At 42.1% G+C, this 14,481-nt stretch overlaps 2 protein-coding genes across 2 annotated transcripts in view; one reads left to right on the top strand and one right to left on the bottom strand.

The window, feature by feature from the left end:
- The window catches only part of LOC129721000 (uncharacterized), a 29,608-nt gene extending 22,181 nt beyond the window's left edge, over positions 1 to 7,427 (top strand). The window contains exons 2-3 of the mRNA XM_055673018.1: positions 6,138 to 6,553; positions 6,612 to 7,427. Of these exons, the coding sequence (XP_055528993.1) occupies positions 6,138 to 6,553; positions 6,612 to 7,322 (1,127 nt within the window). The 3' untranslated portion in view covers positions 7,323 to 7,427. The remainder of the gene's footprint in view (positions 1 to 6,137; positions 6,554 to 6,611) is intronic.
- Positions 7,428 to 10,622: 3,195 nt separating this feature from the next.
- Positions 10,623 to 14,061, bottom strand: LOC129720999 (atrial natriuretic peptide-converting enzyme-like). The gene is made up of 2 exons (XM_055673017.1): positions 11,373 to 14,061; positions 10,623 to 11,314 (listed from the first exon to the last, which is right to left on the bottom strand). The coding sequence occupies exons 1-2, from the start codon at positions 14,049 to 14,051 to the stop codon at positions 10,781 to 10,783; spliced, it is 3,213 nt and encodes a 1,070-aa protein (XP_055528992.1). The 5' UTR covers positions 14,052 to 14,061; the 3' UTR covers positions 10,623 to 10,780.
- Positions 14,062 to 14,481: the final 420 nt, after the last annotated feature.

The following is a 14,481-nucleotide window of genomic DNA, read 5'->3' as shown; positions in this document are numbered from 1 at the left end:
GAGAGAATTTTGTACACGGTATTGAGAAGAGTTATGCCCCGATAATTGCTACAGCCCAGGCGATGGCCTTTTTTGTCGATCGGGCATATGAGACCCTCCAACCAGTCCGAGGGCAATTCTTCATCCGACCACACTCTCAGCATGATCCGATGGATGGCACGATACAGCTGTTCGCTCCCGACTTTGAAGAGTTCGGCGGGAATGCCGTCCTTCCCGGCTGCCTTGCAGTTTATCAGCTCTTTCACTGCTTTCTTCACCTCGTCCATGGATGGTGGATCCACAGCTTGACCATCATTCTCAATAGTCATCCTGTTCTTTTCGACTCCACTGTTTCCCTCACCGTTCAACAGCACACTGAAGTGTTCCTTCCAACGCCTGGCCACCTCTGTTTTATCGGTTATCAGGTTCCCTCCCTATCGTTGCACATGACAGGGGCTGACACGTTTCGATTCCTGATTCCGTTGACCTTTTTGTAGAAGCTCCTCGCATCGTGCCTGGAGAAGCAACCTTCCGCCTCCGCAAGAATACGCTCCCAATGCTGTCGTTTCTTCCGGCGATGGAGTCTCTTTCAGCGGCTCTTGCATCTCGATATCTACCCATGCTCTGACGAGTCACAGCCGTGGCCAACATGTGACCCCTGGCGCGGTTCTTCTCTTCCGTCACTCGCTGGCACTCAGCGTCAAACCACTCATTGGGCGCAGCTGCCGCAGTTGTACCCAACACTCCTCGCGCTGTAGTGCTGATCGAACTGTGGATGTGCCTCCACTGTTCATTCAGGTTCCCTTCAACTCTTTCATCAATCCGTTCATCAACTTTCTGCGAGTACTCTGCAGCCACTCCTTCAGTTGATAGTCGCTGGATGTTCAACTGCATCCTCCTCGTTGCCTTGGATTTCAGCACGTTGGACAGCCGGGCGCGGATTTTGGCTACTACGAGATAGTGATCCGAGCCAAAGTTCGGTCCTCTGAACGACCTCACGTCTGTAACGTCTGAAAAGTGCCGTCCATCAATCAGAACGTGGTCAATTTGAGAGAAAAGCTCTCCATTCGGGTGCATCCAGGTGTGCTTACGTATGTTCCGGCGTGCAAAATAAGTGCTGCAGATAGCCATCTTCCTAGCTGCAGCGAAATTAACAAGCCTCAGGCCATTGTCGTTCGTAGTAGAGTGGAAGCTTTCCCTACCAGTTACGGGGCGGAAGAAGTCTTCCTGCCCGACCTGTGCACTTGCATCTCCGATGACAATCTTTATATCGTGTCCTGGGCACTCATTGTATGTCTTTTCCAGGAGCTCATAGAACTCCTCCTTTTCGTCATCGGGTTTCTCGTTGGTCGGTGCGTACACATTTATTAGGCTGTAGTTGAAGAATTTGCCCTTAATTCTCAACACGCATATACGGTCACCGATCGGCCTCCATCTAATGACACGCTTCATCTGTTTTCCAATTAGCACGAAACCGACTCCTCTTTCTGCTTTCACGCCGCCGCTATAGTAGATGTGGTACTTAAATGAAGTGTCCGCAATAGGATCTAGTGCTCGGAATTCGCGTTCTCCCGATTTCGGCCACCGCACCTCTTGGATAGCTGCAACCTCCACATTCACCTTCCGCAGCTCTCTAGCCAGGATACTTGCGCGTGCCGGTTCGAGTAGAATCCTTACATTCCAAGTACCGAGTTTCCAATAATCGTTGTCCTGTTTCGTTCGCCTAGGTCCATGCCGATTATTCCGTTCCGTATTTATATCTGGATTATTCGTAGTATTTAATATTCAGTATGCTGCCTTACTAGGGCTGCGATACCTAGTCTCGTGACGGGGCTGCCGTCTTTGATATAGCTGGCGAGACACCGCGTTTCATGATTCAGCCGCCCGCTCCGGATCAGACGCTGTTGTACGCCGCCCCTAACATGGGGAAACAGCCGCGTACGTTCCCCCTTCCCAGTCAGCATACGACCAAAGTTTCCACCGGGGTTGGTTACCCGATTTCCGCTAAGGTTACTCGTATCCCGGTTGGCACCACGTGGAGGTTGGGATAGGAGTTACTGGACAGAGGTGAATGACCACAATAGGATCTCAAGTGACACGTGTCCAACCATTCGCCAACCTACTTCTTACACTCTACTGTTTGTAATTTGAAATCGTATTACCTGTTCTGGAGATATGAACCAAAATAGTGCCAAAATATTCACATAATATACCTACAACTACCCTTAAATGATCAAAACTCACCATACGACCACTCAAATGATTCGGAATTATAAAGTTAGGATAATTGGTACCACATAATGTGTCTAGGTAATTACTGACCAGTCCTGGACCCACCCCGGTGTTCAGTTTATTATAACTAAACCGAACTCCGCCATGCGACCCTTTTTTTCCTGGATCTAGTCAGTTTAAAAATGTAATGCTGTAGGGGTGTATTCAAGTAAGTTTTTATACTTCAAGCATTAAACGTTAAACGAACTTCAAAATGTAAGCTATTAGTCTTTTCATTCTACAGTATAATAATAATATTTACAACAAAGGAAAACAATTGAAACAAAGGAAAATTATTATTCGGAAAAAAATTCAGATTATTCATCTGATTCTGAGCCAGATTGTGATTCATCAGTTTCTGACTCAGATGACTCGACTTCTGAATCTACGTCAGTCTTTTCTTTCACCTCATGCTTAAATAATTGCTTCACTTCTTCAGGCTCCGTTCTTCTTCCGACATCCTTCCCACGGGAAGAATAGATTTCTCTGTAATTTGGTGGCCATGGATCAGTAACTTATGTGTAGCTGTGGGCATATTATACCACCAATATAACTCCACGTATAGCTCCGCTGTTTCCAAGCAATAAGCTTTGAAAGCTTCAGTACTCAGTTCGCTGCAGCAAGAAACAGCTATCAAAATATTTCTTGTCCTTTCTATCAGTCGTTCATCTACACCACATATTTCTGTGCTCACTTTTGGGTTTGCAAAAAAACGACGAGCAGTGTTCCCATCATTTGAATTACCGCAACCACCTGGCTTGGGTCTATCAATTAGCAAACCCACTCGAGTTCGGAAACCGTCCTGAATCCTTTGTTTGGCTTTTTTCAACAGATCCTCATTTCCAGTCTTCTTCCATGTTTTGAAATCCAACCGGTATCCGATGTGTATATAACATTCAAAGCTTCGGATCCATGCGTGTAGTGAATACATACCAAAATCCAATGACTCTTCGTTGACTGGGAAAGACAACATCAACTCTAGCTAATTGAATTGTTAAGATTTGGCCTTGCAAATATGACAGCGCAATGCTGACGTTGTCTCAGTCAACGCATTTGTTAACTTACCATCAACCATGGTCAAATAGAGCTGATACCGAACAATAATCCTATTACCACCGATTACCGTATCAAAAGGCTTCAGATTTTCAATCTCTGCTTCATTCGTTCGTACTCCTCCTCAATCACCTAATAAAAATGTATATTATTTAAAATTGGAGCCATAATTGGTAGTATATGAGAACAACCTGTTGAGTTTCCGGACGAAACTGTATGTTTATAGGCCTACACGAATATGGTGACCCGGGATGCTCATTATCCCAAATAATATCTGCACCAGTTTCCCTGCCTGACAGACGTAATGGGACTAACGAAGTTAAGAACACGTGAGAATCTCTATTTTCTGAATTACTGAACATTTGTTTGTATTCGTTGAGTCCTGATGCTCCATCGCAGCCCCATTTTATGATAAAAATAAGAGATTTCAGTATTGCTTTAGGATAATCATAGATTTCATCGCTAAGCCTTAAGATCAATCTCTCTGTGTTTTTATCTAGAAGTGCCTGTAACTTAATGCGAACTCCGACTTTGTCGACTTCAAATGCCTCTTCAGGAGGATAGCATTCTTTCTTTGCCTGCAGCACTTTATGGTATCTTTAACAGGTTCTCGTACAAAAAGATATGCCTGCTTGCTTAACCTGGCTTGGACTATTGTTGCTACAGCTTTTTCTGGGGATACTGCTTTTGCCTCTACGAAAGTTTCGACGGCTTGCCTAATCGAAGTGGCAATATCTTTTTTGCCAGTTGATCGCATACTCATTTCGGCAGCAAGTGTTAATTCCTCAGGAGTGTATATTGTACGCATATGTTCAGTCTTTCTTCTTTTCGTTCGCATGCTGAATTTCTCGAAAGGTTTTTTGGGTCGTTCACCTTTGTTGATCGAACATGACCCTTTCAGTCTTATGCTTTTTTCCAGCCACGGTTTAAACCTTACCTCGAAGTATTCAGCCTTTTCTGAAGCCTGCTTAAACTTCTTGGTGAAACATTTCCAAAATGATGAAAAATCTGCGTCGTGTTCCGGGCTTTTGAAAAAAGCACGTGCTACCGCCCGCTTTTTCTTCATGCCGGAACATCTTCGAATCTATTCAAAGATTACTCTTCTTTTTATGCGAATTTCTATTTGAATAATTGAGAATAGCGTTGTACGTTGGTGTCTAAGAGTAACTTAAAAGATTGTTTAAACTTACCATTATCCATTTGGGATTCTTGGTTGTGTGCACAAGGAAAAAGAATCAGCGGCTACACTTAAACGTTGTGTTCTCCACGTTGTTTATTTTCGAAACAGCCGTTTGTGAAGCACGTGTTCCTTGGCTACTACGATTGAATGAAGCGCATGAACTTGATACGCAATCAGAATAACTTGTGTAAAAATATGTTCTTGCTCTCTTAAATTGGATGAAAAGCTATTTATCGGTTGTTTTCGATAAATAGAACCTTCACTATTTTGAAGCTTATGAATTTACCTTTCAAATGAAACCTATTGGATAGCGGGCTCTCATGGGCAACTATAGTTTCAAGGCATGTTTAACCTGGAATATGTTTATTAGACAACAATTTAACACAATACACAAACCTCTTGTTGTTTAAAAGTTTCTAAAATCAATAGAAATATTCCTTGGACATATGTGAACAGATATTCTGAAGGCATCACTCATGTACGTGCATCCTGTTAAGCTACAGGATGGTCTCAAGTTATGAAATGCATACAGTGATTATCCCAGAAAAACACGATGTTTGTCCATTCCTAATGCTGTAAAAAAATCAAAACTCAACGGATTACAATCAAACTTCGGATTTATGTCCCGAAAGGATTGAGGAAGTATAAAAAAATATAATTCTACGAATTGGTTCACTTTGATTATTGAGTTTTTGGCTGCCCTTGGACCACTGTGCACCGGTGTCAGTAGGATTCCCATCGAGTAACGAGTTTATACACTCAACTGGATCAAGCAAACAAATTTAGGTCAATATTCTAGGCGTAGGTAGAGTCTACAACGTGTTTCAGAGGTTACTTCTGATGGAAATCTGATTGACGCCGGTACACTGGCAGTGTTGGCAGAAAAAATGATTTGCAACATAAATTTCGACATAATCAACTTTGAACAGCTCTAGTATTTTTTGGGACACCCTAGCTCTTTAGTGTCTTCGGCCAAGTTGTTAGGCATCAAAAAACCTACCATCTGAAGTCATGAAACCTATGGTTTGGGCCATTTTGAGCTCTTTAGAATGGAAAATGCAAAAAAGTTTGTTTTTCCATACAAATCTCCATACAAATTTGAAATGCAATGCGCCAAGCGAAGACAAAACCCATCGACTTCCGATAAATTCAGGATTGTTTGGGGCCCCGAATAGAACAAAAAAACTTGGTTCTGGCTTCCTGCTATCATGTTTCGATTTTTCCATATAACGATTCCCCACCCTAATACATACATATATAAAAACCTTGTCTTTTGTATAAATAAATTGCTCAAAGCGCTCTAATGTCTCAGCAAATAAAAATGCACTTTTAGATAAAAAATATAAAAAATACCCCCCACTATTTTTTTGTTAGAAGGCGAAGTTGGAAGATTCTGGTTAAAATGTGTCCCAGCGAAAGGCACGATCACGCCTTCTAATTTGTATGGAGAAGGCGCCATTACTGCTCAAAAATAGTTGTTTAGCTCTTTAACAAAAAAAAATGTATTTCAGTTCAAACAACTGGTTGAATTATTGGTAGCAATATTTTACTCACAAGATCAAAGAGTTACTATATAGGTATATTTCGAAGCATAATTTCAAATTGCCCAAAAATAATAACTACCAAAATTACTAAACTATACTACTATTCACAGAAGCTCGTTCCTCCGGTGCTGCATCACACACATCTGCTTCCAACACATCCAGTGGAAACTATAGTTTCTCAACGGAAAATGAAAACGGCAGTAGCTCAAGCGGCTCCAGTAACCCTTCTTGTAATTATCGTCCGACCCCCAGCAAGCGCACCACCACCGTAAAGGATACGAAGAGAGTACCCTCTAATGCTACAACCAAACCAGAAACTGGTCAGAAAAAAGCAAAATCGTTGGAAAATCTTCTAAACAATGCACCACCGAAAATCCAAACCAGTACTTTGAAGCGCCAGAAATACAGTCATGTGAAGAGCAAAGTAAAACAGTTTATAGATGAGACGACCAAAAAACGGGATCGACAGCCACTCATACGCCATAAATCTATGCCTGAAGCATGCATGGATTGTCCAGCTGAAGAGGTTATTACAAAATCAGAAGCTTTTGATTTGTATTGATAATTAAACTTTTGTTTTTCAGATTGATGAAATTGACCATGAAACTGACACGGATAATTTAAGAACAATGCTAAAGGAGAAGACCAGGGAGTTAGACAGCTTAAAACGGCACCTAAACTTTTGTGAGATGCAGAGAGAAGACAACGTTTTTACTATTGAAGCTTTAAAAAGAAAAATAGAATCAATGCGCCTGGAACATTCCAAACGTGACCACGAACGACAACGAGAGCGCGAGATGGAAAGAGAGCGAGAAAAACAAGCGATCCTGAACACCTATCTACGATACAGTAATCCTGCGTTGAACCGAATATTCGCTTCCGTTAGTACCCAAACGAGCCCTGAGGTCCATGCGATTTTTAACATCAGTAGTTTCCAATGCGACGAAAGTTTCGAAGAACCACTGGCGGACAGTTTTCCTGCCCCCAGAAGAGGCCCATTTGCACGTACTTCACAGCACCTAGTCGAAACGGAAGAAGACAAACCGAACGAATGTAGTGAGCACGAGCAGGCCAGTCCGGATTCGGCCACTCATCCGGAGGGCTCACCCGATTACCCACCGCTGTTACCAGCACAAGGTTCTTGTCGCTTTGGTCGGAGGGTCGAAGAAAACACGAACGATTGTACTCAAGACTATGTCGAAGTTTGCCAGAAGTGCATTGCCCGGAAAGAAAACAAACGAAAGAAGAAAATCAGGCTGGCCAGTTTCTTCTGCATTAAGAAAGTTAAAGACTAAGTACAACTCATGCCAATCATTGCACTGTCTGTACCTCTTGTAACAATTGTATGTATTAATGTATTTTTAAAGTAAAGAACTCAAACTCGGGTGTGTAATATTTTATATTTCACAAGGTTGTTTATTATGAGTCTCATGGCCTTACTTATATTGAGCATTGGAGTTAAAGTTTCGTTGGGTTTGTAAGTCGAAAATGTATTGCGAAGCAATACAAGTTTTGAAGTAGAATACTTCTCTCAGGAAGTTCGGCTACATAGGGATGTGAAATGAAAATCTAAAACCGAAAAAAGTGAAAAATATGTCCAATTTCAAATGCTAATAAATCGGTTAGTATTCGATGGATTTCCTTCGTTCTTGCAGCAATAGATTGGAAAATCTTCTAAGATTCTTCCCAAAATAAGATAATTGTAATTTTTTTATTCACACTATTGTACTATTGAAAATAGTCAAGCCTTGTCAAAACGAAAAACTCGACCTCTGATTGGTCGTTATATGCTTGCTTCCCAAGCACGGTCGACAGGATCATATACCTTGCAATTGAAAACATGCTATTTGGCCTATATAAGAGCCTGTTTCAGCCGGAGCCGCTCATAATAGTTCTAGACAGCGACAACAGCAGTCGTCCTTCCTTAGCAGCAGCACTAGCTCTGTGGTTGGTCACCACGTCTCAGGAGCAGCGCGGTTTTTCTCAGCGTGTGTACAGCGACAACAGCAGTCGTCCTTACTTAGCAGCAGCACTAGCCCTGTGGTTGGTTCTTCTGGTCACCACGTCTCAGGAGCAGCGCGGTTTTTCTCAGCGTGTGTCGCCAGACAGCCATTATTCCCCCCGTGTTGGGGCAGCATGAAGATTGCCATCAGGAAATCCAATTTTGGAAATCAAAATGCCTTTTTGAAGGCAAATAAACAAGTCATTGAAAGTTGATAATTTTTGTCAACGCAAGCAAGTATTCTGTGTTGCATCCTAGCAATTTAAATTTGTCGCACCCGTCTAATTTACTGAATGTGAAATAGCTTCCACAGTGCATGTTGTCCGTGTATCTCGAATCCCCCAATGTTAGGGCAGCTCAAAGGTTGTAATTAGCAACCGATTTTGAACCGCAAAATGCTTTTTTCAAGGCAAATAAAAAATAATTGAAGGTTAATAATTTTCTGGCATCAACACAAGCAGACATTCTGTGCGGGATGCAATCAAATTCTGTTGTAGTTGTCTAATTTTCACTTTATTTAGTAAACCCCCCACTGTAGGGGCAGCGCAAAGGCTGCGATCAGCATAACCGACATTGAATAATAAACTGCCCTGTTAGTACGCATTCACAAAAGCAGTTAGTTCGACTATGCAGAGCTAATATGAAGTCGATTCAATCAATCAGCATAAACAGAATTTCGTCGTCTCCCAGCTGCCAAGTTGCAACATGATGCAACACGCAACAGCGAGCAAACGAAATCGCTTGATGTTACAAACCGCAATAAGATACGGGTTAAAACCGTTGCGTGTGTGAGAGCACCATCGGTGTTTATTCGCTGGATACACTATCTACTGTCTACTGAACGCAATAATCTGCTTACATGCGACATGGGGACGGGAACATTTTCTTCAACCAAGCTGCACAACACGACACAAAACATGTTATTTTGTTGCTTCAATGAGAGTGCTATCGGTCCGGCTCGACAAGAAATCATTTTTGTGCATCCGTGCTACGAAACTGAGGAAAAACTTTAGAAACTGAAAAAAAAGGTGGAGCTTATCAAATGATCGCTCTGAACCAGAATGAAGTCACGCATATTTTCCAAGTTATATCATTCCACCACGTACGTAAAATAATTCATTCCTATTTTCATCCCTATATAAGAGCCTGTTTTAGTCGAAGCCGCTCATAGTAGTTCTGAACAGCGACGACAGCAGTCCTCCCTTAGCAGCAGCGGGAGCGAGCAGTGGGTACTATCGATAGCGGATAGCGGCGTCTATTATGGCAGAGGCCTAATGGGAAAGTTGTATCAGTTTGTTCAGAAGAATATTATTGTCGGTAATATTACAGAGATGCGATTGCGTAAATCCGATTTTGAATTGAACAATTGTTCTTTTGAGAACAAATAACACACTTATTTGAAGAGTTAATTGCTTTTGGTACCAATAGCAGTATAGTGACAGCCTCAGCGGTAGATGCAGATGCAGCCGGTACTTCCCTGAGGCCGATGTAAAGGTAAATGGGAGCAGCACGGCGAAACAGTTCGGGTTATGCTTAGACGCGCGTCATTTTTCGTTGTTGATATTCCCCACATGAAACGACGCGCTTTCGTATGATAGCGGTGGTATTAGCGGTAGATGCATTTGCCAACACTTCCTCCAGTAAAGCCGTGTCTAGTTTTCGATGTGAAAACACCTTTCTCATTGTGTTGACCGTGCGCCTTAGTCCTCACTATCAATGATAAATTGAACAATTGTCCTTATAAGGACAACAAATGAATTAATGAAGATTTAATTTTGAATTAGAATACTTCTCTCAGGAAGTTCGGCTACATAGGGATGTAAAATGAAAATCTAAAACTGAAAAAAGTGAGACAAATTTCAAATGCTAATAAATCGGTTTGTTTTCGATGGATTTCCTTCGTTTTTGCAGCAATCGATTAGAAAATTTTCCAAGATTACTACCAAATGCATGAGATTGCAATTCTATCATTCGAACTATTGTACTATTGAAAACTCTTAAGCCTTGTCAAAACACAAAATTCGACCTCTGATTGGTCGCTATACCGCGCTTTCCCAAGCACGGTCGGCAGAGTTATGGACCTAGTAAATTGGGAATGCATCATTTCGCCTATATAAGAGCTTTATCAAATAATAAACAAACATTTCATCGGATATTAAATTGAACAACTGAAATTTGAAGAACACAAATGATTATTTGAAGAGTTAATATTTTCTCGTTTTGCGCTATAATTCAAAGTTAATTATCTTCATCTACATGCATACTCTGACTATTACTACGCGTTTGCTTCGCTTAGTGTTTGGCTACAATCATGCAGAACGCAAATAACGGCGCGATGCGATTCGGCAAGACGAAATCTGTTGAAATGTATAGCTCTACTTCGCCCTAAAAAGAGCTGTACATTTCACCACGGTAAGGCGAATCGCATCGCGCCGGCATCCGCGTTCTGCATAACCGTAGCCTTTGTTCCGTTCCCGTTTAATGATGTCGTATTAAATGTGCATATTACAATTCGGCAGCACTTCAACTTCTCATTTGCACAAAATTTAAAAATATCCAATGAACTTCATTCAAAATATCAGACAAAAAGAAATTACAATACTGCCAATGAACGGTCAACGTTTATTTACTAGAAAAAATGACTGACACGCAAGCAGCCAGGTTATCTTTCTTGTATAAGTATTCTACTTCAACCTTGCGGTCGTGGCTTTGCATACAACCTTCTTGTGATTTTTTTTCCCAGGCTTAGAATCACGGCAGTGCCGGCAGGTACAATCGATTCGGCTTTGGCACCATTGGTATTTGCATAAAACTGGGTGATATTTGTTCTCTTATCCACATTTCATAGGCACCAATAGAGGTCAAGGAGTTCGGGATCGCCGATCGGTCACACCGTGTACTTGCTCCAGTGGCAATCCCGAACAGTTTCCAACTACGACTACCCTGGGCGAAACATACCAGCGGGGTTCCTTGAAAGCTGTCACAGTTCACTTCGGACTGAACGCGGTCAGTACAGAGCAACTCTTCCGGACAGTTTGGCTGCGCAGTTTCTAACTTGAGCAAATGCTTTTCGGGGACAGCGTTTGCGATGTCATCGTTCGTTATCGCTAGTTTACTCCACCCGATCAGGAAGCAGTCAGAATCCGAGGCTTTCTCAGAGTACTGCGATAGACACACACTGCTTTTACTGGTCGAGTTTTTACTTAATGTTAGCACGGCAACGTTAGCCTGTCCTGATTGAGCTTTATAATCCGGGTGGATTGATATTGCTGCAATGGCGTACTCCTGAAACGAAACAAAGATCAATATCGCATCTAAATTTCTGATTCAAGTTTTATATTACCCTTCGCTTTGAAAGAGTGTTTAATGGTTTGAGGTTGAAATCTCCAATTCTAGCGTAGATTTGATCAGCCTTAAGGTTAGCTAAACAATCGGCGGAAGTGAGTATTAAATTCGGTTTAAGTAAGGAACCAACGCATTCATATCGAGATTTTTCAATGCCCAAAATTGTATGTCGACTCCAGATGCTAGCCAACCATGGGACGTCACGTTTCTCAAGGACAGAAGTTCTCGGATCACTGTTCATGCTGCACGTATCTGAACCTGCTTGCGACTTTTCTTCCAAGCTCCATGATGCTGGCCCTGCTGATGGCATTAAAAAGATGCCTGGAATAGAGTGTGTGAACAGATCTGTAGATGGAATAGACAATTGCGGTTTTCTACAGCAAATTTGATTTCGAGGACAGCGGTCGTCATTTTGTCGAAGATTTATTTCGTTCGGATTTTCTGCGAGTTCGGGACAGTATTGCTTAAAAACACACCTTCCATCGCAAGTGCTTTTCGACCTTGGTGAAGTTACTCCAAGAGTATCTGAATTGGTACAGCATATCTGGCCTGCTGGACATCTATTGAAAGTGTTTCGTAGATTTATTTCACTCGAAGCATCTGTGCGGTTACTACATTGCTGAACGGGAACACATTGACATTCTTCAACTAAAAAAGTTTTTAGTTTTTTACAGCAAATTTGATTATCTGAACAGTAAGCATACGAGTTACGCAAGTTAATGGAATCAGCTGGCAGATTATCATCACAGTTTTCGTTTGGCGTGCATACACCGTCACACTTTCCGGGAGGTAATGAACTCTGGCAGCAAACTTGATCAAAAGGACAACCGTCACTAGTAAACCGCAAATTGATCATTGCCGCTTTATCATACTGCGGACATTGCTCAATCCGTATACAACGACCGTTGCATTTGGATATTGGTAGAGCTATGGGTTGACTACAACAGATCTGCCCTATTGGACATCCTTCTCCCATCAATCTAAGATCAATTGAACCGGTCCTAGCGCATTGCGACGCAACTACACAGATTCCTTCGCAACTCGTTGTCAGCGGAACAATTGCCTGACTAGTTCTAGTGTCCGTACAGCAAATTTGATTCTTTGGGCAGCTGTTATCTGTGAATCTCAAATTTATTTCGTGAACTGGAGTTTGGCACTGGTTAAATGGGATGCACATACCCTTGCATTCAGTTTTCTGCGGTTGTTTACAACAAATTTGATTATGTGGACAATTGAAGCTAGTAGCTCGCAAATTTATCATGGCATTTTGGAGATCAACATCCGTGCATTGTTCAAATGGAACACAGGTGCAATTTACAATTGCTCTCTCTGAAGTAGCAACTGGATGTTTACAACATTGCGTATTCAAAGGACAATTACCAGAAATGGCTCTTAGGTTGATTAGTGACGTATTTGAATCTGCGCAGTCTTCTGCGGGAATGCATACCCCATCACAAGATTCTACTACGAGTGACATGTTACAGCAAACTTGATTTGCAGGGCACGAAGCATTTGAAAAACGCAAATCTATTGAGCTACTCTGTGCCATCTTAGGACAGCTATGCAGAGCAACGCACTGTCCATCGCAGCTATGGGGAGTTGATTTCTTATTTTTACAGCAAACTTGATTTTTCGGGCACTTTTGACTAGAGATTTCCAGCTTAGATGAAACATCATCGCACTCTTGTTGGGAGACGCAAGTTCCTTCACATCGATTGATGTCCTCAAGAAGTTCGCAACAAACTTGACCGGAAGGACACTTCATGCTATCGCTTTGAGTAAGTTTTGCACCCGGACATAGATCCGCAGAGACACATTCGCCGTCGCATTTCTTCGACAAATTTCGAGCTGGTTTCAAATTCAAGCAGCAAATTTGGTTTCCGGGGCAAGCATCATCCATAAAGCGTAAATTTACAAGCGGAGGCGAATCCGCGCAAAACTCGCCATCCGTGCATGTTCCGGCGCATGCTGGTGGAGCTGCATCTTCACAGCACACTTGACCAGGAGGACATTCGTCCGAAATTCTAAGGTTGATCAGACTGCTCGCTGATAACATTTGCTTACACTGGAATAGTGGAACACATTCGCCTTTGCAGGTAGAACTCTGTTCTGTCGTTTGGTAGGGACTCTTACAACAAACGTGGTTGAAAGGACAATTTTGTTCGTTGAATCTGAGATTAATGCCAGCGTCGGCTTGTTCACACTGTTCAATTGGTGTACAAACACCATCCGTGCATCCTCCAGTAGCGAATCTACAGCATATCTGATTTGAAGGACATATTCCACTATTGAAGCGCAAATCAACACTTCCAACTGATTCACTGTTAAACTCTGGGCACTTAGCAGACGGTACACACATTCCTTCACAAAAACTCTCATTATCGCTGTCCACTAGATTAAGGTCCACTTGGAGCGGGGGATTGTACGACTCCTCTTGGCAACACACTAACCCTGGCGAGCATTGCTGATTAACGCCCACACGTACGTCTATTAATTCCTCGCCGTATAAAATGATTCGTCCGTTGTCACACAGATAATCCGGCACGCAGAATCCATCACCATTCAGGCAACTTTCGCTATCATTCGCTATTACCTCAGCCGTATTGCACGCAAGGACACACTGCAACAGTAAGGTAAGCAACAAACGTCGTGATTCGCGCCCAACTGGAAAGCCCATCTCTAGTGTACTGAAACGAGAGAACATCGGACGAGCGACGAACGTTGTTAATAAAATGACAAATTGAAATACCGGTTTTTAGTATTCTGTTCATGGTGACGCGTACTTACGAAAATTGGATAAGAGATGCCCGGAAGTTTAGAGCATTGTTATGAAACTAGTTGAAGCGGGGATGTTTTTGCTGCCAGTGTGCTGTGATTTAATAAGATATTAAACCTGGGGTTCAAACCTTTTGTTTTACGAAAATCGTTAAATCTGGGACATTATTGCTATTCAATATGCTGTGACTTTATGAGGTAATAAAACAAGTGTTATCAATCTACTGTAGAAATATTAGATAATTTGTGGAATAGTTTCACTGATTCAAAAAAATTAAATGCCATTGTAGGTGATTTGACTACTGATTGGCTAACTAAACCAAGTTTGTATC

Source organism: Wyeomyia smithii, chromosome 2 (assembly GCF_029784165.1).
Source record: "Wyeomyia smithii strain HCP4-BCI-WySm-NY-G18 chromosome 2, ASM2978416v1, whole genome shotgun sequence".
In the NCBI taxonomy this organism is placed as follows: Eukaryota; Metazoa; Arthropoda; class Insecta; order Diptera; family Culicidae; genus Wyeomyia; species Wyeomyia smithii.
The sequence above is the reverse complement of the archived record's forward strand: the minus strand, read 5'-3'. Positions and strand labels throughout refer to the sequence as shown.

What these genes read in the sequence shown, in the direction of transcription:
- LOC129720999 (XM_055673017.1), bottom strand. Translation starts at nt 14,051, where the DNA reads ATGGGCTTTCCAGTTGGGCGCGAATCACGACGTTTGTTGCTTACCTTA. An exon ending in ACACTCTTTCAAAGCGAAGG is followed by an intron (nt 11,315 to 11,372) that starts GTAATATAAAAC and finishes GTTTCGTTTCAG; the next exon opens with GAGTACGCCATTGCAGCAAT.